The 23,502-nt window shown below is 40.9% G+C and overlaps 1 protein-coding gene across 7 annotated transcripts in view; it reads left to right on the forward strand.

Annotated features, from left to right (window-relative positions):
- DOCK4 (dedicator of cytokinesis 4) overlaps window positions 1-23,502 on the forward strand; it is a 520,558-nt gene that overhangs the window by 242,467 nt on the left and 254,589 nt on the right. For all 7 annotated transcript variants that reach the window (XM_051849661.2, XM_051849660.2, XM_017342765.3 and 4 more), the window contains 3 exons: window positions 4,229-4,377; window positions 9,883-9,967; window positions 16,771-16,922. In XM_051849661.2, coding sequence (XP_051705621.1) covers window positions 4,229-4,377; window positions 9,883-9,967; window positions 16,771-16,922 — 386 coding nt within the window. The remainder of the gene's footprint in view (window positions 1-4,228; window positions 4,378-9,882; window positions 9,968-16,770; window positions 16,923-23,502) is intronic.

Consider the following 23,502-nt stretch of genomic DNA (forward strand, 5'->3'; position numbering starts at 1 on the left):
CTTGGCTTCTCTACTTGAAGATGTTTGATGAGGGTAATAATATTTTCTAAGTTGTAAGTTATTAAATGAGATAATATATGTCAAACGGCATAAAAGCACATGGTAAATGTTACTCTTTTAAATAACATCACTAAAAGCCCAAATAATGCTCTTTTAAATATAACTTATTGGCCTATAAGTAATATAACCACCACAAGTTTAGGACAAATACAAAACCATCTTTTATTGAGTATTTATGCAGGCTCTGAGCTCTGTATATTTTACAGAGTTCCTTGTATTTTACATCTCTCTTCCCTCGGGTTCTGCCAGAAAGTTTTTATTTCTGAATCTTTTCAAAGATAATTTATCTGGGGTCCCACATAAAGTGGTAGAGCCTGAATTTAAATCTAGCTCCACTGCTGCCCAAATTTGTGCTTCTTTAAGGCAAATAAAAAATTACCCAATCTCTAAAATGCTGAACAGCTCACAGTTATCTTTTCATTTGGCTTTTATTGCAGGAATTTCTAGATATTGTTTTATTCTAAGTGTTTGATTTTTTTAGCCTACCCCATTCATTTCACACTAAATCAGAAGCATTTTTCATATTTGGTCATCTCTGTCGAGTTTCTAATCTAAAGAATCACAGTTGTGTGACTGCATGTGTAGGTTTTTTTCTCAGTAGTAGGGCCTGTGGTATGTCAGGATGACTGCCTCTCTCTGCCCTTGGTTTTGTTCCCTAAAGGGCCAGCTGGCAGTTCTTATTTTTATAAAGAACCCTGCTTCCTTCTCATCTCCATGAAGTATTAGAGATGACATCATAGACAGTGCAGTCTATCCTAATAAAAAATTGCACAGTGCCCTCCCCAAGAGCAGGCAGACAACTGTCTCATGTGACAGTTCAAGAGGATACTGGCTCTCTCCCTTGCAACAAGAGATTTTACTCATTTTATGCCATCCTTACAGCATTTTATTTTCACCTAAGTGGGCTTAAGGCTCTTTCCCACTGCTGAGTTCTTAAGTGGCGTCTTGATCTTTCATACTTCTTTTGTATGCCCTAAACAGAACCTGTCTCTCAGTGTCCACAAAAACTGACACCTGTGCTTGAAGGTAGTCATTCATTTGCTTGTTCATGCATTCTCCAGCTGCTGGGGATGCACACGGCAGATGCAGCCATTGTGACGGAGGCTTGCCGTCACATAGAGAGCACAGGCACTGACCGCAGCACAGTTATAAGAGTATCAGAGCACTGTGGTGTAGCTGGTAAAACCACTGCCTGCAATGCTGGCCTCTAGTCCTAGCTGTTCCGCTTCCAATATAGCTCCATGCTAATGAGCCTGGGAAAGAGTTGGAGGGGAGGGTGACCCAAGTGCTTGGGCCCCTGCACCCATGTGGGAGACCCGTAAGAAACTACTGTCTCTAGGCTGGCGCCGCGGCTCACTAGGCTAATCCTCCGCCTTGTGGCGCCAGCACACCAGGTTCTAGTCCCGGTTGGGGTGCCGGATTCTGTCCCGGTTGCCCCTCTTCCAGGCCAGCTCTCTGCTGTGGCCCGGGAAGGCAGTGGAGGATGGCCCAAGTGCTTGGGCCCTGCACCCCATGGGAGACCAGGGTAAGTACCTGGCTCCTGCCATCGGATCGGCCACAGCACGTCGGCTGCGTGGCCATTGGAGGGTGAACCAACGGCAAAGGAAGACCTTTCTCACTGTCCACTCTGCCTGTCAAAAAAAAAAAAAAAAAAAGAAAAAGAAAAAGAAAAAAGAAAGAAAGAAAAGAAACTACTGTCTCCTGGCTTCTGTCTGGTCCATCCCTGTCTATTGTGGCCATTTGAGGAGTGAACCAGCAGATGAATGATCTCTCTCTCTCTCTCTGTCTCTCTCTCTCTCTCCCTTCCTCCCTTTCTCTCTATAACTCTGCCTTTCAAATAAATGAAATGAATCTTTTAAAAATTGCCCTAAAAGTTTAAAAAACATAAGAGTACTGTGTGACAACTCAAAAGGTCGCATAAATGTGAGCACAGGCTGAAAAATAGCAGAAGAGGCTCATCAGAGTGCGTTAGAAGTTGAGAGGAGAGCAAGACTAGGCCTGTCTCAGAGGACCACGGATGTGATCCTGGAGAATTCTGGTTTCCATGGCAAACATTAACCTGCACAGTGCATGGAGCTCTTCAAGGCCCCAATTACAAATCAAGCAGAAAACATGTCATTACTTTTTAAAATACTTCAAAATGTTACATTATGACATAGCATATTTACCCCTCACATAGAACTTGGTATTTCTGGCTGCTTGTAGCTGTAGAGGATGTCAGGTGGATGATAATCTCAGTTATCTAGTCTACTAGCAACTTCTGTGGTTAAGAAAGATGAATATAGAGTTTAACCTGAATGTCTCTGGGCTAAAATATAAATAGTATGGTTTGGGTATAGAAATAGTATTTATCATAAGCTTACTTGAATCAAGCCCAGTACAATAAAATTCCTAATATGTATTAGTCACTCTTTTGTCACTATGACAAATACCTGGGAGAAGCTACTTATGAAGGAAAGAGGTTTGTTTTGGCTCACAGTCCAAGATAGGGTGGGCCTTACTGGTGGAGTGCAGGCAGAGAGGCAGGATCACATGGTGAGTCACCAGGAATAGAGACCGAACCCACTCATTGTAGAGGTCTGTGTGGTCTGTCCTTAGAAAGCCACCGTGATTCCATGGGGGACTCCACCCTAACAACTTAATCCAATCTGAACATCTCCCAATGTGCTCACCTTCAGATACCATAATTGGATTAAGCTTCTACCCTTACTTAATCCATTAACCATTAAATAAGACTTTGGAGACCAAGTCTTTAACACATGGACCTCTGGTGGACACGCGGACTAATTCCCAAAGCACAGCATGGTAGCAGCTGATGCTTTCATGGTATTTATTCTGGGCTATTCAGCCCTCTGTATCAACAGATTCCTCATCCATAGACTCAACCAGTTACAGATTTAAAAAATTGGAAAAAAATTTCACCTATACTGACACACCACAGACCTTTTTCTTGTCATTCCGTAAAATTACAGTGTAGCAACTATAAACATTATGTTTACCTTGTACAAGCTGTCATAAGTAATATAGAGGTGATTTTAGGTATATGGGAGGATATGCATAGTTTACATTCAAATATTACCATGATTTTATAAAGGGACTTGAACATCCAGAGCTTTTCATATCTTCAGAGTATCCTGTAGCCAATCCCTTGCAAATACCAAGGGACAACCTTCCTAGCTCATAACTCCTCACAACCACCAATAAGGTAGGTACTGTGATTCTTACATAAACAGATTACATTGCCAGTAATTTTCAGCCAGTAAATGGCAGAATTAGAATTCAGACCAAGGTCATCTGGCACTAAGTCTGTGCTATAAAACTTCCTTCGTAACTGTCGTCATTGATCTATAGAACAACGTTGCAGGAAAATAGTTCTGCCCCTGTTTCACAGATGACAGAGCTCAGACTCACAGTCTGTAAAGCTAGTGAGTGTCCAGATCAGGATTTGAAGTCAGGCACTTAACAGGTCTTCTTCCACCAAGCCACATAGCTTAATGAGTTTCACATGACTAAAAAATAGGAAAGAAAGCCATGTGTTTTTTTAAAGGTCTCAGTGCCACTGATCACTAGATCTAGATCACTGCAGTGGCAGTCCATCAATAAATGAGTTTGAACACCCTCCATGTGCCCAAAAGCTGATGGGAGATCCAATAAAGCATTAAGACAAACAGGCAAGAAATAATTGGAAAATGATTTTCCTTTTCATTGGTTTTAGTTGCATGCCTCAGAGAAGAGAGAAAAGAATAGGAACAACAATCGCCAGGGGAGATATCCTGATAGAAGTGTGAGTTAGGCTGGGACTTGGAGGACAGTGGAACTTGCCTGGACCCAAGGAAAGGAGCACTTGAAATGGACATACAGGCAGAGAATCTAAAGCACGGAGCCTGGGCCCAGTGTCAGGTATGGAGGTGCAGTGAGAAACAGGAACACCGTGTCTGATGGGGGAGTGTGAGAAGTAAAGCTGGATCTTGGACAGGAAGACAGCATTGTGTTGCTTGCATGAAAAGGCATAGCACACGGAATGCACTGAGGGACAGTGCAGCAAGAGTGCGTCTGTTAATGGAGAATGTTTCGTAAAGCAGCAAGCACCTAGAGACAGGATGGCCTGCCTCCTTCCTTTTCCATATGGGGACTGACAGCCAGCTCTCCACATTTCCATGTTTCTTAGAGAAATGAAGGTGATCTCTTCCACCGGCTGTGGCACATCATGAATGAAATCCTGGATCTCCGGCGGCAGGTGCTGGTGGGCCATCTCACCCATGACCGGATGAAGGATGTGAAGCGCCACATCACTGCCCGCCTGGACTGGGGCAATGAGTGAGTACTGAGCCTTGCAAGGCAGTACTCACTGCCTTGTGCTGTGGGTGAACACGGTAGAAACGGCGTGGTAGGAGCAGGGTCTGGCGATATCACTGCAAAAAATCACTTGGAGTTTTCCAGTATTCCCTTTCTGATGCTTAATGCTGGCTACCACTGGGAGAGCCAAGAGCCTTGGCCTCTGAGGCTGGGGTGGCACTGAGACATTGTTTGTTCTCCAGTGCCCTGTGTGGTCTGATGGAGTGCCTGTGCTCAGAGAAAATGAACAGTTCACAAGGATTAACTAGTTGTGGCTTCTGGCTAAAGGGGTCTTATTTTTAAGTGGGCTTTAAGTTTGGTATATGCTATTTGCTTTTTTTAATTATTATTATTATTGACAGGCAGAGTGGACAGTGAGAGAGAGAGACAGAGAGAAAGGTCTTCCTTTTGCTGTTGGTTCACCCTCCAATGACCACCGCAGCCAGCGCGATGCGGCGTGCTGATCCGAAGCCAGGAGCCAGGTGTTTCTCCTGGTCTCCCATGGAGTGCAGGGCCCAAGCACTTGGGCCATCCTCCACTGCCTTCCTGGGCCACAGCAGAGAGCTGGCCTGGAAGAGGGGCAACTGGGAAAGAATCCAGTGCCCCGACTGGGACTAGAACCCGGTGTGCCGGCACCGCAAGGCAGAGGATTAGCCTAGTGAGCCACGGCGCCGGCCCGCTATTTGCTTTTAATAAATACCTTTTCCGGGAAGACAGTGGAGGATGGCCCAAGTGCTTGGGCCCTGCACCCCATGGGAGACCAGGAGAAACACCTGGCTCCTGGCTTCGGATCAGCACGGTGCGCCGGCCGCAGTGCACCAGCCGTGGTGGCCATTGGAGGGTGAACCAACGGCAAAAGGAAAACCTTTCTCTCTGTCTCTCTCTCTCACTATCCACTCTGCCTGTCAAAAATAAATAAACAAATAAATAAATAAATACCTTTTCCATATTATAGCAAGAGGTCACCAATGTAATCCAGAGGGAAGCATTGATGTTAACAGCTTCAGCTAAGAGTCTCATGACAGGTGCACCACTGGGGCCTTTTATTATTGCTGTGATTAGTCCTGAGGTTCATTTTAGCCATTTTGAGGAGCTGCTTAGGAGAACTCAATGAGAAACAGTTCTTGACTGAAGTTTGCTTTTAAATAAAACTGTGATTTATTTAAAATAACAGTCAGGCACTTAAGTAGTAAATCTGAGAGTAAAAAGCTCTGACCAAAGCTGATAGAATACTAAGTATGAATATTAATATAGGAATGAGAGATTAGAATAAGCCAACTTTGCCCATGATCCTAGGTCACATAAGGCTTGGTTGAGGTAGTGAAGTGGTTTCTTAATATCACATGTGGTCGTATCCTCCTGTTCTTTCCTCGCCACAAGGCCCCATTTTCTCTGGATTTTCAAAGGATCTTAGAGCATCAAAAAATGAGAAAAGAAACAGCAAAGAGAACTTGGCAGAAAATGAACCATGGATAAATTTGCCTCTTACTGAATCTGGAGGAACCAATGTGAAACTAGAATGCTGCTTCCACTTCACAGGAAGGAAGTCACTTTATCAGCAGCTGGGTTTGATCCCTGCCAAGATGTTATAGACTACAGAAAGCAGTGCACGGGCTTACTCACAGATTTTAAACTTCCATCTCACTCAGAGTACGGCTGGTATTTTTTTTAAGTACAATATGCCATTCATCTTTTTATGGCCAGTGAATAGAATCGCCTGATTTATTTATCTCTGGAGGATTCATTCCTATGAGAAATAAAGCAGGTGTGGAGTGGTGGCAAGAGAACTGGACTTGACACACTGCTTTTTTAAGACTTGAGAAAATTAATGAACTTTTCTTGACTTTAGGAAGTCCAAGGGCCCTTTGAACTCCAGGATGATCAGATTAAACACACATCCTTCCTCCCACAGGCAAGATTTGCCAGCCGTTTGCATGGAGCTTCCAGTCTTGCCATAGGAGGTGGAGAAGTACTAAGAGGCTAGCTCTAAAGTACTGTTGGAGTGTGCCCTGTGCTGCCTGCCTTTCATGTTTTCCTTCATTGTTTTGAAAAACCTTTGAGTTTCCACTGAATGATATTGACTCTTAATCACCATGCTCATCCTCACTTAAAGCACTTGTTTGTAAATAAAAGGAAGTTGGGTAGAGTTAGTTTATCAAGAATAACTTACAGGGACGGACATTTCGCCTAGCATTTAAGCTGCCTGATGGGATGCCACTAACCCGTGATCCACATCTGGGTCCCTGGGTTCAATTCCTGGCTCCGGCTCCTGACTCCAGCTTCCTGTTTTACAGACACCAGGGTGATTAGCTCCCTGCTACTCGCTAGGAAAACTGGATAGATTCCCTGTTCCAGGCTTTGGGCCCACTCAGCCATGGCCTTTGTGGTCACTTGGGGAGTGAACCAGCAGATGGGAGTACTTTTCCAGACTCTGTCTTTGTTTTTTCTACTCAAATCAGTTTTTAAAATACTTTAAAGTGTGCAGGAATGTGTACATAGGTCATGAACAAATACTACATCATTAAAAATATGATATAGAGAAAGCAAGAAAATACTTTTTTGGTATTATGAAGGAAGATGATGGATTAAGGAAAGGGAGAAAGGAGGAAAACCATGACTGGATCGTGACTCAGTTTCTGACTTAAATAAGTTCCAGCTTATGCTTTGGGCAATTCTGTGGCTAATTTATAGTAAGTTGGTAAACCATTGATGCATAAAAATGAGTAGTGTAATATATTCATCCTCAAAGTCATGAATTTTCTGGCTCTCACTGTTTTCTTTGAATTTCATTGGCCACTTACTTGAAAATAACTTTCAGCTTAGAGATTATGCATTTGCCTTTAAGTATAAATTTGTTTTCTTCTTGAATAGTGCTAAGTAGAAAGCCAGGGAAGATCCTTCTCTTGCCATTTCTATGAGATGAAACTGCCCTGCAAAATTATCTGTCCACACATAAATCTGTGGATGAACGTAAATGAAGAATGTGTTCAATGTCAAGTTGTACGTCAAACTGTAGAAGAGTGGTAAAGAGAAGCCCCCTGGATGTGGGAGTCTGGGGAGGAGGAGGAGATAAATCGTTTTGTTCCCAAATGGTGCCAGTCAAACAGGTGCTCTCACCTGGGAGTTTCAGACAGATGTGTAGCATTGGCACTTGTTTCTGTGGCTCACAGAGTCCTCTGATGTCCTCTGACTTTGCCGCAGAGATATTACAGGAGAGATCATCTATTTATCCCTACTCCTCGTGTCACAGAGTAACTTAGTGACCAGTTTGATGCAAGACTTGACTCTCTCTGCCTTCCTGTATCCTTCCTGATGTTCCCCCACCTTGTCTGTGCCTATTTTCTTATCATTTCTCTCTGCCTTGGAAAGCAGTGCCCTGATACTGTAGGCTCAGAAACCTGAATCAATGTTTTGTTTTGTTTTGGGTATACCTAGGAGTTGACAAAATAACATCAAATAAACACAAATAAGATACTTCGTAACAGCTAGGACTCCAGGCAGCTAGTGGAAGCTGGACTGTCAAGACTTAGGGAGAAAGGGACTTGCATAATAGATTACTGAGCCTGAACGCCCCGGAAGGTTCTGGAGCCCACAGCTGCTACGGAACCTGTGTAGCTGCAGCTGATCTGTACTCAACCCTGCAATGGCACAGTCCAGTTGTCTTTCCAGTACCTTTTCCACCCATGCCACATGGCCAATGCTGTCTGGATTTCCAAGTTCAAGTTCACAAAGAAGGACTCTCATTGATAGCCAATAGCTTACTTCAGTTTGGGCTCTACATTTTATACCAGCTTTTCATATGTCACTTCCAGTTCATGGAGTATTTGTCCTTAGGTCAGATGCCTACCTGCAGGCTGGTCAGATGTGGCTCAGGAAGGGGTGATAGTCAGGTGACTGTCTCATCTGTCACCCACCTCCCAGTAGGTAATGTAGGCAGGGAAGCTCCTCATATGAGGAGTTTGGGGTTTGGCAGGCAACACAATTCAGGTGTGGTTCCGTGTCCTCCTTCCTTTGCTGGATATTGTTGCAGCAGCAGCACTGACTTGCTATAAAATGAGGTCTTGGACGGTAGTGCTGTGATTCTGTCTTGGAGGAAATGGAGAATGGGGACCTGCTCCTATCAGAAGTATGGCTGAGGATATAACATGGGGGATAGGGGTCTCTAGAAAGCAAATCACAGTGCTTGTTGTGATTTTAAAGTTCATCTACAGTTCAGCGTGATCACTTTGTGTTTTCTTAAAGGGAAATCTAGGAAAACTAAGAAACTGTCTTAACATCTGAAAGACAATTCCTGATCTCAAGGAAGTTGACAATCTTCTAATCTTCTCAGAACAAATATCCCTCAGGGTGTCTGGGCAGTTCCTGCCTTGAAGTAGACACTGAATTAACGAATTTTACTTATGAAACTTTAGTGAGATTTTGGAAAGGGAATAAAATTTCAGAATTCTTTGTAAAATTCAAAAGTAAGAAAGCTGTGGTTCTGTAATTGGAAGTGCAGGGTCCGCGGCTTCCGTGTCAGAACCATGATGTCAAAGGGATGCAGAATAAGTGATCTCTGGAGAAGTGAGCATGGGGCCTGGGGTGTGGTTACTGAGGGAATTCTCGTGAAGAACAGATCTTTCATTGATCCTTTGGGCACTACAGAAGCTTCATGGAGCTGTGGGACGGTCCCAGCTGGTTCGTGAGAGGAACATTGACATTGGTGAAGTGCAGTGGTGGGTCCTCCAGGGGAGGGTGTTCCCAAGGCCACTTCAGGGTGGGGTGAGAACCTGGCTAGAAGAGCATTCTTACTTTCTTCTGTCCATCCTAGTAAGCACACTTCGCAAGTCACTTACCACACTCCATCGAGGCTTAGAGTACTTAGAACACTTGTCAGCACAGCAAGCCACATGTCAGCCGAAATGACACTTGACCCAAGAGATTAAACCCTTTGGCCTCTCCAGGCCTGCACTGTGCTGCCCAATTCCTGTTTCCTGCCCTTGCTGAATGTCTCATGACGGCCAAACCAAGAACCTGCGCTGAGTGAGAAGTACGCCCAGGTTGTCATACTCCCATTAGAAGCAGGTTAACTCTGGTCATTTTTTGCTCTTTGGGGGCTAAGGCAAATCCTAGAAGCCCAGACTCCCTCTCCTATACTCCCATTTCCAGAGCCAAATAATGTCTAGCTCTAGGTTTTCACCCCATTGTTGTGTGGAAGGGCTTCTCTGATGATATCTTTGGGATGCGGAAGGCTCCCCATAGTGTACAAAGGCCTCAGTGCAGGAACTCTTACCATCCTCTCTCAGTTTGTCTCCCTGACTCACCTTCTGTTTCTCAAGAATGGCCCAGTGTTGTCCATTGTGCTGACACAGTCATGTGGAGTAAAATGGGAAGAGGAACATGGTGGGTGATTCATTCCAACTTCAAGGAGATGCAACAAAAATATTAACACCTAATGTCTTACACAGAGATGACTTTTCTCCCAAACTTTTGCTATTTGTTTTCTAGACAACTGGGACTGGACCTGGTGCCTAGGAAAGAGTATGCAATGGTGGATCCCGAAGACATCAGCATCACTGAGCTCTACCGATTGGTAGGTATAGGAAACCTTGACTCACGGCCTCACTGCTAATTTTGTGGTTTCCATGGCACTCTTAGTACTTGTTTGATTTTGTGGCAACAGGATGTTCCAGGTTTAATTTGGAAGGAGTAAAGAGAATTGAGGGCTGAGGTGACCGTGCCCTGAGTACAGTACTGAGACACTTTACTCATCTCGGAATGCCATGATATTCTCCACCTAGCCATTGGGTAGTACATTCAAAGAAGTTTCAAGTTCTTTTGCCAGTCTTCACACATTTTTGCTCATTAGTGAAATGCTTGCAAGTCACTCATACTTACATGGTGTGTTCTAGCACAGTGTTCTAATGGTCGCTAGTCTTTGCCCACCAAAATGTCAGTCCTGCTCATTTCCCCTATTATCACTGTTTGTATGCCAACTACTAAAGGTATCTGCTCCTTAGTCTTCAACTTCTGGTCTGAACATCTAACTCCTCCCAGGCCCCAATCCATTCCTGAGTGCTGAAATCCATTAATATCCCTAAAATATTTTATCATATTGTCCATAATAATATCACATATGACTTGAGTTTCTTTCTAGTTACCTGATATATTAAAGTCCAGTTTTTTTGTGCTTGCTATCCAGGTTTCCAAATCTGGTCCAATCTGCCTTATATTTAGCCTTGTGTTCTTAAATACATGTATGAAACCTACCCAACCTCTTGTTGTTAACTAAGCTCTCTTAAAATCCAAAATCAGAGAAGAGGGTGGTTGGGAAGGACTTTCAGAAGCCACTGCCCTGAGCATAATGTTACTTTGCTCTCCTTAACTTTTGTGTCTTACCATCATGTTCCTATGAGGAGCGCCTGTTGCAAATGATATTCTTTTTGGAAGAGTCTGCCTCTTTTGTGGCAGTTTCCCAAGCTTACGTTATCTTTTTGAGAATAGTGGAATATTCTTATTTATCTATTTATTCATTTATTTTTTCATCTTTTAATTGAGTTTTTTGCTTTTTTAAAATTAATTTATTTATTTATTTATTTTGTTAGGAATACATATTTCATATGTACAACTTTAGGAATATAGTTATTCTTCCTACCATACCTGCCCTCCCACCCAGACTAACCCAAAAATTATCCATATGTGAAAAATGTGGAGAAATTTCAGTGAATCCATTAGGGTTTGTATCTGATTTGAGAAGTCAGATAATAGCTAATACCGATTTCAGGTTTTTATTTAGTCATTCACCTGTTCTCATTACATTTTACTTTTTCAGTTGCAATGAATTCTGTTTTCATAGAGGATTTCCTTGACTGTATGTTGGTCTTCTTGTGGGTGTTGCGTACTCATGCCTTTGTAGCCTCTGTGCCAAGAGGAGAATCTGGGAATATATCAAAAATGAAGGTGAAAGTTAATGGCAGGGAAACCAGGAAGGAACAAACAACGAGTATTCCAAATTAATGCCTTCCCCTCCTCTTGGCTCAGATAGCATATTTCGTATGTTTGATTCATTGAACAGTCACATCCTTTAATGTGACACCTATAACGTTGTTAGTTTAATTCATTGAGCATCATGTTTTGTTTCACTTTTGTCAAATTTCTCGCTCAAACTGAAGCCCCTTCGGTGACACACGATGCCTTTTACTCCCTCTCTTAGATTGAAAGTAATCTTATTTATTGCTTTGCACATCGGTGTTTTCAAAATTTTTATAACAAAATAGTGTTTTGTTAAGCTTTGTTTTAAATCTTTGCCAAACAGATTAAGAATTATATACTACTATAGTTTTAAAGATCTGTGACTACTACAGGATTTACTTATTATGAGTGAAGTTGAACATCTTCTCATTTGCTTGTTGTTTGTAACCCCTACCTATAATCCTGCTGAATTGTGGCATTTTTACTTTTTATGTGTTCAACTCTTTCTTTAGTGGAGCATAAGCCCTTGATGGTAATGTAAATTAAAAATGTTATCTCAAAAATTAAAAAAAGAGAAAAACATTTTATGGTAAAATGAATAGACTATGAATTGTGGCTCCAAACAACTATGATTTGTAATCTGTCTCTTGGTTTAACTGGATCTGTGATCTTAGAATAAACTATTTAGTCTCAAAGCCTCACTTTCTTCATATGCTTAACTGAGAAGTAATTCTTCTCATGTTTGTGATGAAGATCAAGTCGGAAATGCTGTGAAATGCCTTTCCTTGACATATTTGTCACCTAAGCATTCAGTCGTTTATCATCCTTTTGCATGTTTAGTACATCCATGTTAGACAAAAATGGCAAGGATAGCTGAAACCCAATATGCTAAATCTAAGGATTAGGTTTGCCTAGAGTTAATGGAAAAAAAAATAGAAACTTAGACATAATGGAAATTTATTTCTCAAAATTTGCAAGTCTAGAAGCAAGAAGCTCTAGATTTCTTTCTGGTTTTGTGACATGAAAAGTGGTACAAGGGCATGTTTTTCTGCTGTGGGAAGCATGGCTTCCATCAAAGACATCTCAAAGTACAGTAAAGCTGCAAGAATTCTAGCCATTACATCTCTATTCCAGGTAGCAGGAAGTAGAAAGACCCTCTCAGTTGATTCAGCTACTTTAATGAGCCTTCCTGGAAGTTCCATACAGCACTCACATTTACATTTCATAGGCAGAGCACAGAAACATACCCTGAAGTAGCTAGGGATGTCAGATATTGATAAAATAATAATACCTACATAAATATGTTTTCCCTGGTTCTTTTTATGTATATGCAATCTAATCTCTGTGCTTTTGACTTGTATTATATATAGGGTGACAAATTGATTTTGCTTCTTCTACATTCCAGTTTATTAGCAGTGGTTGCCTGGAGTACAATGTTGATAAATTTCTGAGGTCTCCTCTGGGTCCTGATTGATTAGCGATTTCTGCCCTTGATGGAGAAAATGGGGATATTTTAGTAATTTACAGTCCAGATCCTAAACCAGTGTCTTCATTTTACAGACTAGGATAAAACATTGTGCTTTTCCATGAAAACTTAATTTTGCTTGTAGTAATTGTGCTTTAATGTTTCAAAGGAAAGTCAGTAGCCCAAGAAAAACTCAGTGATTACTGGCTTCAGAAGAACACATTCTCTCTCTCAAGTAGTTCCTTTTTCAAGTTCCTGTTTGTATCCTGGCCTAACAGTAATCAAATTCTCTGTACTCCTGATCTTTCTCTCTGTGCAACATAAACATGACTGACTGTATTGATTTCACCAGGGAGACTTGGGAGGCACCTTCATCAATCTCATGTTGTTGTCCTAGTTTGTAGTTTATTGCCACTCAGTGGTCAAGGACCAGGCATGGAGGTAAAATGCCCCATTAGAGGATATTTGGTTAATTGTTGCTGTTTCTCTTCTGCTTCTTTCTTGCCAATATTAGGTTTGAAACAAAAGTGTTTGGATCTTGCAAAATTCATATTGCATCATTAAAAATAATTGTCTTTGCTTTAGGTTTTTGATAGCTCCATTAGCAGGTATTTCTCATCTTATTGGGTTCATCTAAACAGAAAAAGTGCCAAAGCACTCACAGTGTTAACATGTGTCCAGTTAGAATGTTTGGTTTAGTGCCAAAGGCCAGATCTCTATCTTTCTATAAATAAAGAGACACTTATTAGCTAGGTTCTCTGGATATTTGTTCCTGCAGATTATCTTTTTAGGAACATTTTATGGTTTTATAACATCATATTATTGACTTGCTTTGTAAGATCATGTTATTGAATTGCTTTGCAATCTTTAGTGAGATATACCAGTGGGTCTCAAACAGAAAATTGTGGTTCCCAGAAGCATTGTACATCCCAGGGGACAGTTGACATTGTCTGGAGTTATTTTTGGTTCTCACACTGAGGGTCGAGGTCAAAGACAGAAATATTCAGCCTAAATGGTCAATGGCACTGAAGTTGGGAAACCCTAATAAAGATGCATCTAATAAACAATGTATTACATAAGGATTGAAAATTTGAGTCAGTTAAATAAATCTTTGGGATGAATCTTTTTTTCTCCCAAAGATCTTGTTGCACTATAAACACATTTAGAGTAACTAGTAGATACATTTGTAACCATACATTATTTCAAGATAGATTTTTTTATCTCTGTGTCATAACTGCCAAATTATAGCTCTTGAAGTGTGAACATGCCTTTTGAATTTTGTTATTGCAATAATATTTGCACAGATATTTTTTAGCAATTTGCCAAAGTAGTGAGTTACAAAGAGATAAGCAAATAATCATAATCTACTTAAGTCCAGGTCTGTCCCAGATCTGGAAGGATGGGGAGAGGGGGTGTTACTGGGGAAAATTTAAATGTCAGAGTGTGCCATACCTGAGGACCCTTGTCACATATATGAAGGGCAGAATCAGACAAGCTCATTACCAGCACACATGCAAAGACCAAAAGGTCTCTAGAAATAGTTATTCAAAAGATGCAACAATGCACTTTTCTTCCTGTTGTGATTTCCTTCTCTCTGCATATGATCACCAATCAGTTATTCTCAACTCCCTATGTCCATTGGAATCACCTGGGGAGCTCTTAATACTGTCACTCTCTGGGCCCCCCACATCCCCTAGAAATCCTAATTTAATTGTTCTGGAATAGGACCTAGGCATTAAGTACTTTTTAAAAGATCTCTTGGTGACTTTAAAGTGCAGCCAAGGTTGAGAGCCACTGATCTAGATATATTGGATTTTTTTGCATGAGTAAGGGAGCTAATTTTTTTCCCTCAGTTCTTAGTGAATGTGGTGATTGATGCTGGAAACTTGGCACTGTTTGAAATCAAGAGCAGACACCTGCTTGAGATTGGATCTTTTTGTAAGGTTTTCACCTCTCTCCAGCTCTGACCTTAAAGTAGTCATTCATTTCTTCATAGCAGCTTGTATTGTGTTACTGTTTTAACCAAATAGATCTTGAAATTTTAGGTACATCAATAAATAAGCAGTTCAAGGTGGGGTGAAGCCTTCTTTGTGACTCAAAGAGCTTATATAGTTTTAATAATATATGATGCATCTTCTGCTGTAGTGTAAAGAATTTTCAAAGTACAGAACAATAGAGCAGCCTAATAATGCAGCAGAATAATGCTTTTTTTCCCTACAGTTGAAATATTTTTCTCCAGGAACCTTTTCCTAGTAATTATGCCAACACATGTCACAATGCTTTAAGAAATATACATATACATATTTACCTTCCACTTTAGAGACTGGTATTCAGTGTGCCTGTAGAGCATAGTGATTATAGATGCATTTAGTTTGTATTTTTTCTGCCCTTTACTTTTCAAGTTGTTTAAAGTAAAAGGCATGAAAAATTTACAGTAATTTTGGCTCTAAAAGTTGGTCACCCATTCAGTAGTTACTGAGTTCTATTTAGAAATTTAAGAAGATAACTAATATTGAAATGGAATTAGGACCTTAACTACCTTTAGAGGCTGATTCTATTACCATTGAGTCACAGTTCCTGAGCATCTTTTTTGTTTGTCAGGTGATCCCAATAGAAGTGGCTTTATTAGTGATCAGTGTTGTGAAAGTGATAATCCCCCGCAGTCTTAGCACCTGTTCTGTTAATACAGGCCTCTGCATGTGTTCTTCCTGTCTTCTTGTCCTGAGTTAGTACTATTCAAACAGCAGTCTAAGAACTGGCTAGACTATCAACTACTGGTATCTGGTCCAAATATAGAAATGACAGCTAAGTTATCAGAAACCTGTATAATATTTTGACATTGCCGTGACGTTTTTATTTTATGAAACCATCAGTCTGCAGTGGATTAAGGGGAGAAGCGAGCTGGTCCCTCACTATTGGAAGAGTTTTGTCCTAGATAGTTAATAATTCCTGCTCCTTTTTTAGCTCCTGGCTAACATGTCTGTTTCTCAGGAAACCTTCTATGACTGCCCAGATTCAAGTCAAAATCTCCCTGTAGACTCTCATGGTAATCTCTGTCTTCCCCTCAATTCAGCACAGTCATGGTTTACATATGTATATGTGACAGTTTTTGTTGGTGGCTCCGGCCCTCCCTAGATACCATCTGGTTTTGCTCATTTGTGCAATCCCAGTGCTTGGCACTTAGTACACACTTAACACACGTGTGTTGAATGAAGACTCATCCCCGCTTTTTGCTTGCTCTTGGATCCTTGGGTGATTCCTTTCCCCCTTCACCTGTGGGTACTCTCACTCCTGGTTCTGCCTCCCAGACATGGCCTCAGCTGACTCAATTGAGGACAAATTGTGAAGTGGATAGAGGTGTGAACTAGATGCTATTTCTACCTTGAGCACTGCTCCAGCTTTCCTAGTCCTGTTTCACTATAGCTCCACAGCAGGTTAGAAAGATTCTTTCTGCCCTATAGTAGAATGTAATTTGCCACAGCCCACCTCAGAAAACTACCACAGTCATGTAATTTAGCATAATTTAAAAGAACACTTAATTAGGAGAAATGAGAAGTCATGTGACATTGTTCAGGTACCATCAATAAGATGATCAGTGCCATATAATTTAATTTTTTAAAGGTGACTAATAGTTTCTCCTCACCCTGGGAGTTGATAGGGAGCAACAAAATCCTTTAACTTATTGCTTCCTCAATCTACTCAGTGAGTTGGTATCATTTTAACACTCATTATTTTTAAAAATTCTTAAAGCAAGGTTCCTTGATGATTATCAACTGCATAGTTTGTTATCTTAGAATATGGAAGAAAATCCAGAATTTAACAGCCAATTGGTGAATCTGTAGTGAGAAAAGCATATGTAGCCTAAGACATCATCATCACACTTTAGCTAACTAGTTTGTTGGTTCCATTATCTTCTTCAGTTGATGCTGATTGTGTTTGTGTTGGGGGGTGTCATTCAGATGGAGCATCGGCATCGGAAGAAGGACACTCCCGTGCAGGCCAGCAGTCACCACCTGTTTGTTCAGATGAAGAGCCTCATGTGTTCCAACCTGGGAGAGGAGCTAGAGGTCATCTTCTCTCTCTTTGACAGTAAAGAGAATCGACCAATCAGGTAATCACACATGGAGACAGGACCTGAATTTTTTAATGTTAGAATGCTGGATATTTGTGATCGGCAAGCTAAAATATGTGCTGTTGTACACCTTTACTCTGTCAGCCTCAATTGTCCCATCTGTAGCACTCTGCGACTTTCTAAGCTGCCTACCCTCGGTATGTTTCCAGGACAGTTAGAGGGATGACACCTGCAGAGTTCCTTGGAAAACTCAAAGGGGCTTTAAAGACATAAAAATGATATTAGATGGAAGTATGGTATTGATCTCAAATCTATTATTTGTTTTAGTTATCTTGTATTGATAATGGAAGGAGAATATAGTTCCTCTAGTCTGAAGTTTGTTTGCCTATCCAGAGCCACACTTAGCATCTTCCCAATTATTCAGTAAATGATTAGATTATTTTTATCCTGTCTAGATTGAATTATATGAGGGCACAGCTAAATACTTAAAAATCTTCCATTAAAGTTTCCAAGCTATGAAATGATAGTTTTCACATAGTTTCTTCTCTCTCAGTTCTCTGATGGTACTCTTTCAGTATTTAGAAAAAGGCTAGTATGGATGTTTTTAGTTTTATCCCATAGTCTTTACTCTTGATGAGTTTTTTTATGCTTTATAATTTTTTATATTTTTTAAAAGTAAATACAAAGCACTGTATATTTTAAATGAAAATATTTACACTTAAATTGAGAATTAAAATAGCATAGATCACACACAATAACCCAACTGTATCTAGTTTTTTAAAAAGTTACTTATTAAAATAAATACTAATGCTTGTAAATAATACAGAGCCACATATATTGTTTTATAAACATAAAATTATTTGGTATATTTCTTTTCTGGTAAAATAGATTTATTTCCCTAGGACATATATGTGGATTATTTTTAATGCATTGGTAGCCAAAAAGTGTTTGGTGAATTAATTTATTCACTCATCATTATCTACTTGTAAGTGTACTTCTTATTTCTTGACAAGTGATTGTAAAAATGGGATTTGGAAAGTGCTGTGTTTGTGCAGCAAGGACAGGATTTATGAGGTGTAGAGGAATATCAGTGGTAATACAGTTTCAAAATTCTACTTTGTACACTGTTGGAGAAATCAGTTCATGTGTTAGAAGACCTCTGCCCTGTCACAAATCAGTTTTACTAAATAGGGAAGTTAAGAGCATGAAAAACTGGTCTAAGTTATAGCTTACAACTTTTTTTTCTTTGGAGGTATAGCAAAATATTTATATTCTTTATTCCAATGTAACCTAACAGATAATATTATCATTTTAATAAAAACTTAACAATGAACAGTGTTGTTACAGTTTCTGATCATTAAAAATAATGACAGAAATTATATAAACGATAGGAGTAAAGAGTTGAGAACATTCTTTTATAAGATATCTGAGCTTCCAAAGAAATAGTGTTCCAAACCAATTTTATGTGCTGAATGCATTACATTTTTGTCAACTTAAGATATATATGTACAGATTTCAAAAGTAAAATAGAATGAAGATATAAAATGATTAAATAGAAAATATGCAGAAACATGGTCCATTATAACACCATTACATTGAAGCCTGGAAGAGCAATATGCACTTCAGGTTAATCAGGATTTGTGTCAGAAAATTTAAAAGGGTTACACAGTGAGATGAGCAGATCATTTTCTATGAGGATAGTACAGTGTTTCATATTAGTGTTCATAGATAGAGCATCAGAATATTTAAGAAAAATGCTTACAAAACTGCAAGGATTGCCCAGTGTTTATCAGAACAAATAAATACAATGGTATAAATACCCAACCAGGGGTAATTAATAGTTATCCATATGTCATTGTGCAGATACATCAGCTTACAACTTGATTTCAAAATGTGGAAGGTTATTTATGAGTAGGTTGGTTTAACAAAATCTTTATAAACTATGCAATATACTTGTATGATCGCTTTAATATATATAGTAAACTAGAGGGGATGTAAAAAGAAGAAATAAGATAGCCCTTTTGCTCATTCCTATTAATTAAATTTTCGAAGAGTACAAATTCCCCTTTGCCACTCTTGTTCAAGTTGAATTAACATCGAATTGTTTTGATTTAGGATTAATATTGGCTTATCTCTGAGTTTTGTCTTGTCATAAGCATTTTCAGATGTTCTGAAATGTCCTATTTAGTTGTCAATGTCCACAATTCTCCTTACTTAGTTCTTATTTACTTGGGAAATGTAGAAAAATAATCTGGGTACAGGATCTCCCAAATATTGTCCTTGTTGTCCCCAGGTTGAGGTGAGGAGCTAGGGCTTCTTTCCTAATCTGTAATAAGGCTGAGCTTTAATGATTGCCTGCCCACCACCCCCACTCAGTCTTTCTCGGCCCTCGAGTAGCCCATCTGTTCTATAATGATCCTACGAGGGATCAAGACTGCATCCCTCTCTCTTCCCTTCTTCCACTGACTAGATTTGGCACTCTGTTGTCGCTCCCCCTCTTCGTGGAGGAACGACACAGGACCCTGCGTTGTTCTTTCGTCTGCTCGGCCCTCCCCGGGTTTGCTGCTGGTTCTTCCCGGGTTGGCTACTATCCCTTCCACCTCCGTGGAAGGGCAGTTCCCCCTGGCCACATTCCCCACTTCTGCAGGGGAGCGGCACACCACCGGCCGGCTCTCTCGGGGGCTGCACAGGTGTTCCTTCAGATGTTCCCCCCAGATGTTCCTGGTGCATGCCGTCTCTCTTCTCCTTTATAGTCCTCCTCCGCCAATCCCAACTCGGCTGCCCACACGCCGAGTACGCTGCTCTCCAATCAGGAGCAAGTCCTACAGTTTATTGGTTGAACTGGAGGCAGCTGTGCGGAAGCTGTTTACTTCTCTCCCAGCGCCATATTGTGGGAGAGCAGATGCATAGAATAAGTCTTAATTCCAGTAACTCAGTCCAGTCCGGGCTGCTCCCCACACTCTGTGGCTCTCACCTCTCAACTTCACAATCAATGTGAAGGTGAATTGTGAGGGTGATTGGTGAAAGTATGAATTAGAAGCACAATATGTTTACTAGGTGTTTGGAACGGTCTCAGATTTATTGATTAGATGTTTGTGAGACCTCAGGCAGCACAGTGATTATTTTTTAGGGTGTATTCAAACCCCTATTATGAGTAAGTTTGGTCCAAGCTGTCAGTGACACAGGGCAGTGTCCCCTTCTCTTTGAAAAGGGGCCAAAGGATGCAGAGCTGAAAGTTTGGCTTGATTCCTATCTGCCTTGATGGTGATCTAGCAGCCACAACCTTCCTTTTGTCTATCTTCCTTCATCTCAGAATTGGTAACAAGTCTGGGATTCTTCATTCCACTTCATATAGCTGATGAGTTTGAAGCATCTGTGGCATCTGATTAAAAAAAACTGTTATAAGTACAGGGGCCAGCGTCACGGTGCAGCGGGTGAAACTGCCACCTGCAGCGCCTGCATGCCACATGGGTGCTGGTCCAAGTTCTGGCTGCTCCCCTTCTGATGCAGCTCCCTGCCAATGTGCATGAGAAGGCAGCAGAAATTGGCCAAGGGCTTGGACCCCTGACACCCACATGGGAGATCCAGGTGGAGTTCTAGGGCGCTGGCTTCAGCCTGGCCTGGCCCCTACTGTTGTGGCCATTTTGGTAGTGAATCAGCAGAAGGAGGGTCTTGCTCTGTCTCTCCCTCTCTCTCTAACTCTGCCTTTCAAATCAATCAACCAATCATTTTTAAAAAATAAAAAAAGGTTTGCTAAATGTAAATGACTTTAATTAACTTTTTAGAAAGTTTAAGACATATAAAAAGTAGAACACTGGAAACAGCCCTCATGTACCTACTCACCATCTGCTTTAATAATTATCAACTCAGGATAGATGTTGTTCTAGCCATATCCCTTTCCAGTCCTCTTTACCCCCAGGTTTTTTTTTAAAATGACTTACTTATTTTTATTTATTTGAAAGGCAGAGAGACTGAGAATGAAATATATATAGAGAGAGAGGCCAGCGCCGCGGCTCAATAGGCTAATCCTCCGCCTTGCGGCGCCGGCACACCAGGTTCCAGTCCTGGTCGGGGCGCCGGATTCTGTGCCGGTTGCCCCTCTTCCAGTCCAGCTCTCTGCTGTGGCCTGGGAGTGCAGTGGAGGATGGCCCAGTTCCTTGGGCCCTGCACCCACATGGGAGACCAGGAGAAGCACCTAGCTCCCGGCTTCGGATCAGCACGGTACGCCGGCCGCAGAACGCCGGCCGCAGCGGCCATTGGAGGGTGAACCAATGGTAAAAGGAAGATCTTTCTCTCTGTCTCTCTCTCTCACTGTCCACTCTGCCTGTAAAAAAAAAAAAAAAAGAAAGAAAGAAAGAGAGAGAGAGAGAGAGAGAGAGAGATCTTCCATCCACTGGTTCACTCCCCAAATGCCTGCAGTAGCTTAGGCTAGACCAGATCAAAACCAGGGGGCCAGAACTCAATCCAGGTCTCCAACATGGATGCAAGGACTTCAGTCCTTGGGCCATCATTTGCTGTCTTCCAGGATATGTATTAGCAGGAGCAGAGCCAGAACTCAAGCCAAGACACTCTGATATGGAGTGTGAGTTTCCTAAGCAATGTTTTAAACACTGTACCAAACATCCACACCACAAATTATTTTGAGGCAAATCCCTGACCTTGTATCATTTTCAAAGACAAATATATATATATATATATATATGCTTCAAAATGCATATCTTGAAAAGGGAAAGGGAAATCCAGAGATATATTTCTCATTGGCATTCAGATTTCCCCTGTTGACTCATAAGTATTTATTTCACAAGTTGTTCAAATCAAGAGCCAGTGAGGGGGTGACATTGCAACACAGTGGGTTAAACTACTACCTGTAATGCTGGCATCCCAATGAGTGCTGGTTCGAGTCCCAGCTGCTCCACTTCCAATCCAGCTCCCTGCTAATGTGCGGGGGAGCAACAGAGAATGGCCCACGTGGGAGACCGAGATTGTAAGCTCCTTGCTTTGGCCTGGCCCAGCCTTGGCCATTGCGGCTATTTGCAGAGTAAACTCTTTCCTCTCTCTCTGCATCTGCCTCTTTCTGTAGCCTGCCTTTCAGATGAATGAATGAATGAATACATAAAATTGTACTGAAGTCCATATACTGCAACTGCTGCTGAGAGTTGTAAGTCAACATTTTAGCTTCCCTGTCCCTCTCAATTTCCTTGTAATTTGTTTACTGAAGAAATTAAGTCATTTGATTTATTTCTTGTTGATAGTTTAAAGTCGAATTCCCACCAGTGAAACATCGGTGGTCAAAAAGATGCTTCTTTTGTTAAATAGGCTCATCAATGCTGCAGTGCATAAGACAAGATACAGTTTGAGTATAGTCTTTTGGCATTACCCTCACTATGGGTCACAGGAAGTTACCTTGTCCAGATACAGCTGGAAGGGCCACTGTGTGCCACACCTGTAGATGCGAGATTAAGAAAGAATGTTTATTCCTCTCGCAAGACAGACAACTGGGTAGGACTTTTCTTTTTAACTTCCTTTCTTTGAGAAGTAAACAGCCAACATTTGCTAAGCACTAGCCATCTGTTAGACTTTGTTCTAAGTGCACTAAATATGTTATTATTAGTTCCAGTTTTGTAAGTGAGGAAGGTACAACACAGGGAGGTTAGATACAATTCCTAAGCTTATGTCAGTGGCTAGAGGCAAATCAGAGTGGCACACTTGACAGGCCGTAAAGCCTCCCCCTTAACCCTTATAACGTTGTCCTCATTAGAATCACTCCTTCCCTGCTTCAGTCGTTGTCTGAAATTATCCATAGTTGTACAGGAGTTTATTGGCCAGAATTAGAGAGATCATCCATCCACTTGTTCACTCTCCAATGCCTTTAGAGCTTTCAAGACTCATAGTCATGATTATAAATTATAAATTATTCATCATAATAATACGAAAACTAATACAGGACCTAAGAAATGTTCTGTGCTATAGAAGTTTGTTTTTGAATTGAGTCCTTCTGAAGACACTCGAAGAATAGTTAAGTAGCTTCAGCTATTACTATATGCTAGTGATCAAAATCATGGATTGATTGCTTAAAATTTCAAAGGAGCCAACAGGTGCGAAAAGCTCCCTTCTAGTTCACTTGGTAAAATTGTTAGGTACGTAACTCCTCAGTACAGGAGGGGTGCATTTTCTGATTAAAAAAATTAAAAATTAAAAAAGGTCATTGAAGCCAGGCCATCATCAGAAAGCTCATTAATTTTATCTCCAAACAGTTCCTGAATCTGCCTGAAGGTGGCACAGAATGATGGGATTTTGATGTATGTTATGGACACCTCTTGCTATAAGGATCAAAAATCCCAGCATATACTGACATCATTCCTGCTTACATGCACCCACCCCATGCCTCTTTTCCAGTTTACCCTCCTCTGCTGTTTTGTATCAGTCCCAGTCTAGAGTGTCCCAAAGGTACAGATGCATTAGAGGCACATAGCAGCAGAAGATTGTACTTTTTATGTATTTGAGGTTTGTACAGTCCTGATTCTATGAATGATAATTATAGTTCAAAATAATTTAAATGAGTTTGGCATGTGTATTTTTCAATAGTTAAGTATTTTTGAGACTATTTAACTGGATGAAA

This window comes from Oryctolagus cuniculus, chromosome 3, assembly GCF_964237555.1.
Source record: "Oryctolagus cuniculus chromosome 3, mOryCun1.1, whole genome shotgun sequence".
Lineage (NCBI taxonomy): Eukaryota > Metazoa > Chordata > Mammalia > Lagomorpha > Leporidae > Oryctolagus > Oryctolagus cuniculus.